The 3985-nt window shown below is 39.5% G+C and overlaps 1 protein-coding gene across 1 annotated transcript; it reads right to left on the reverse strand.

Annotated features, from left to right (window-relative positions):
• Nucleotides 1-2327: 2327 nt before the first annotated feature.
• LOC129718687 (uncharacterized) lies at nucleotides 2328-2944 on the reverse strand. The gene is made up of 2 exons (XM_055669716.1): nucleotides 2856-2944; nucleotides 2328-2778 (listed from the first exon to the last, which is right to left on the reverse strand). Exons 1-2 carry the CDS (start codon nucleotides 2926-2928, stop codon nucleotides 2399-2401), a joined length of 453 nt encoding a protein of 150 aa, XP_055525691.1. The 5' UTR covers nucleotides 2929-2944; the 3' UTR covers nucleotides 2328-2398.
• Nucleotides 2945-3985: the final 1041 nt, after the last annotated feature.

Consider the following 3985-nt stretch of genomic DNA (forward strand, 5'->3'; position numbering starts at 1 on the left):
AGTTTATCCTCCCCAGAGAAAAATTAGATTTCTTCCAGAAAACCCATTAGAGAATTAGAACACTGTTAATTGTTCTTCAATTTATTATTTTTTGTCCAAATAAAGCTCCTTTATTTAAGGTTGACGGATCCCCACACCATGATTCTAGTCATCCTCAGTTGGTTGAAAAAACAATGCTGGTAAAGTAACTTACCACCGCCAGGCCCGACTATCCGCAAACACTCCTTTTCCAAACATTCACTGGTTCGCCGCCATTTTCCTGTGATACCATCAGACACAAATAGCATTACTTTCGTCCCGTCAGACCAAATCACCTTATACTAGTCATCACTAGTCCATGCTACTCTGCCCTTAAGTTAGTTGAATGGAAAACTCGCTCTCAATCTGTTTTTTTTTCAATTTCGGAGCTGATAAAGGGTGTTACGGTCAAAAATTGGCCAACATCAGTTTGTAGTATTATTTTCATCGTGTATCAAAAAAAACCTGAGCACCTCTCACTTTAAAGATGTGTATCCGTGCCTTATGTTTGATTTTGACATTTGTTCTTCGGCTGTGAAAATGGCCTCCAAGCAAGAAAAGCTACGCAACAAAATTTTACTCACACATTGTGAAAATACGAGCTACTCGAACGCAAAGTTGGCCGAATTAACTATCACCAACGTAATAAAGGTGTTTGCAGAACGTTCGGCTACCAGGTAGACAGCATCTAGGGAAAATTGAAATCCGAAGGCCAGCGATTTTAAGCGGTATTCCAACCTTTCCGTCCGAGATGTCTCAAGTAAGCTGGGAATGTCGTTCACAACTGTGAACTGAGCTAAAAACGAGCCGGACTGTCGACTTACCGAATGAAGGTGACCCCAAATCGTAACGATAAGCAAAACAAGTCGACCAGACAACGATCGCGAAAGTTTTTCGTAGTGGTGCTGACGAAGTTTGATTGCGTGGTACAGGATGATGGAACATACGTCAAGGCAGACTTTGAACAGCTTCCTGGACAGGAATGTTATACGGAAACTGGGAAAAAAATGTGACAGAGATTTTCAAACACAATAAGCTGTCGAAGTTCGCAAAGAAATATCTCGTGTGGCATGTCATTTGTTCCTGTGGTTTGAAGAGCAACATTTTGTCTTTTCATTGCGAAAGGTTCCGTCAACCATAAAATTTATCTGCAAGAGTCCTTGAAAAAAAACGTCTGTTGCCTTTCCTCAAGCAACACAGTTGTTCCGTTCTATTTTGGCCGGATTTTGCATATTACCATCACTGAAAATTACCATTGAGTGGTATGCCGCGAACAACGTTCAGGTAGTGCCAAAGGACATAAAGCCTCCCAACACTCCAGAGCTTCGTCCTATAGAAAAATACTGAGCTACAATCAAGCGAAACCTCAAGAAGACACGAAAAATAGTTGTCAACGAGATGCAGTTCAAGGCTAATTGGTGTTCTGCACGAATAATGTGTCCAAGAAGACTGTACAATTTTGATAAAAAGAGTCAAAATGAAGGTCCGCATTCGCTAAAAAGGAAGCTTGAGCCAATATTTTTCCTTTATTCTGTACGAATCGAATTTGATAATAAAAAAATGATTTGATTTTTTAAATAAAAAACGGCCGGTTTACACACAGTTTAGCTTGACCAATTTTTGACCGTAACACCACAGAACAGATATGCAACTTCGAACAAAACTCTGCAGCAAATCGGTGCCCAAGCTTTCGCATTCATTTTTTGCTGTTCCATCCTACATTGATTTTACAGTGCATCGTTCGAACAGTTCGCTCCAATAGTTTGAACATGTACCAAAAAACTATTTTTTTTTGCTTTAATGACCAGGCAAAAAGGTGATCTTGAATAGTTGAATCTATCAAAATCAAGTTAAGACAGGATCGCATTCAAGAGATCTTTAAAGTGGAAATTCAGTAACAATTCACAATCAACGTCAATGAAACAAATTAAACTAAAAATCTTTCAACCATTCAAACATTGTCTAACAAATTTTTTTGGATCGTACACCTCACGACTGCTAAAACTATTTTAACCTGTTAGTTGAATATTTTCGTTGGACTTGGAAACCGAATTTCTCGATCAACGCCTTCTTCACGATAGCTCTGTCAATGCGGTCAGTTGGTAATTTACTTTTAAGTGATGGATTTTGGTTTTTTTCAATTTCTTTTCGGTATGAATAAAAAAGTTTATGCAAAAGTAATACATAAAAAAATAGAGCAATGGGTTCTCCAAAGTAACCAGTCAAGTGTCAGAGATAGAACTTCGATATTTTTTTTTGTTTTCTTATTTAGGCAAATTATCACGAAAGAGTCACAAAAACAAAACAAGTTAAACAAAAATAAACGGTTTAATGATGCTTAACCGATTTTAGTTCCAGTCAATTGTCCTATTGAAAATGTCTACACAATATTTCCATCGAACTCAATGCACGAAATTTCCGTAGCGCCATCTCGTAGTCCTACGCGGATCTGAACAGTGATACCTCCCAGCGGCAGATTCATGTTTTCGTCGAGGAAGTGATAATCGAACGACTGGCCTTCAACAAGTGGACAAGACGTGATTCCATTAGCACAGGCATCTATCAGATCTTCGGGTATTGGAAAATCCAGATCCAATCCAGCCAGAGTTACTTCTATGTAGGCCTCGACGGTGGACGTTGACGCCGGGCTGATTATATCCAAACCCCAAGCCGATAGAGCCTCTCCGCGAACGATCGTGCATGGTAAAGCAGTGCAGTCTCCAACCGAAAAGGTCGCTGGTGTTGGGGCCCCATTGGGACCTGTTGGATTTCAAGAAACAACTGTGAGTTAGAATTCTGCTTGGTTAGATCATGACTTATGACTCGATTCTACTTACATGTACGGTAGGGAGTCGGATTGGCCAGAGCCAGAACCGGGATTACGACAGCGATGGCGAGGAACTTGAACATGTTGGTAATACGTACTGTTGGGTACTCGAGGCTCACGGGTGCTGGATTACTGTTTAAATAGGGATAGCTATAATCCGATTAGATAAAATTTCGAACAAGAAACATATGGATTACCTAGCAGTGGAATTAATGTTCCTTTCTTAAACAGTTTCTAAATCTTGAATAACCTTGTCTACTGAACCTTGAATAACCTTGTCTACCTTGTCTATGTGAACTGAAGGTCCATGAAGATGACAAGTAGTAGAGTAGTGAAAAAAAAAACAATTGTATTTTTATTACTTGGGCAAATTAATTCAAAGAAATAACGAATCCAACAAATTTTCAATTGTAAATTTAAGTAAACATACTCTTGTATGTGAAAATTATTACGAAAATAAAAAGGTTTATCATCATTTCTTTATTAATTTTTTGCAAATTATGAAGTTTTAAAGAACTCAGGATTATGGAGTTTATCTTATTTGATACCGAGGCGTTCGCGAAATATTACTGCGTATTTGCATATAAGTTGTATAGAAATGTGTTGCAGTGCCAAGATAAGCGTAGTATGACGCAACCTACAAAATGCAATTGTCATAATACGGAGATTTGATTAGATGAGATTACCAATATGCAGTAAAACTGTAATAATTTTAGAACATTGTCAAACAAGCTGTTATAGCGTTTGTTGCTTCATGTTTTGCGCGGTGCAGGCTTGCAAGGCCCACGGTCATCTCCACTTTTTTGCAGGAGGACCGACGTAGTGCTACTGTTTCGAGTCCCGAACGCAACAAGGACTTTGACATAACCTTGTGGGTGCGTCACTTAGAGCGCTTATGGTGGCGTTACGTGTCCAGGAAACTTCCTTCCGAGAAGGGAAGCTCGCTTCCCCTGTCAGTATGCAACCAGTAGTTCCTACTAGTTACTCACATCCCGGTCGGCACCAACACGAGGTAGTGGTTCGGTAGCTGAAAGGCTAATAGTTCGCATATCGGAACAATATTGCGCCTTTGGTCCAGTCATTCGCCAACCTGTCAAATAAGCTATGGTAAGTGCATTAACGCGTTTATCTGTTGAACTT

Source organism: Wyeomyia smithii, chromosome 1, assembly GCF_029784165.1.
Source record: "Wyeomyia smithii strain HCP4-BCI-WySm-NY-G18 chromosome 1, ASM2978416v1, whole genome shotgun sequence".
Classification (NCBI taxonomy): Eukaryota; Metazoa; Arthropoda; class Insecta; order Diptera; family Culicidae; genus Wyeomyia; species Wyeomyia smithii.

What these genes read in the sequence shown, in the direction of transcription:
- LOC129718687 (XM_055669716.1), bottom strand. Translation starts at nt 2,928, where the DNA reads ATGTTCAAGTTCCTCGCCATCGCTGTCGTAATCCCGGTTCTGGCTCTG. An exon ending in TCCGACTCCCTACCGTACAT is followed by an intron (nt 2,779 to 2,855) that starts GTAAGTAGAATC and finishes GAAATCCAACAG; the next exon opens with GTCCCAATGGGGCCCCAACA.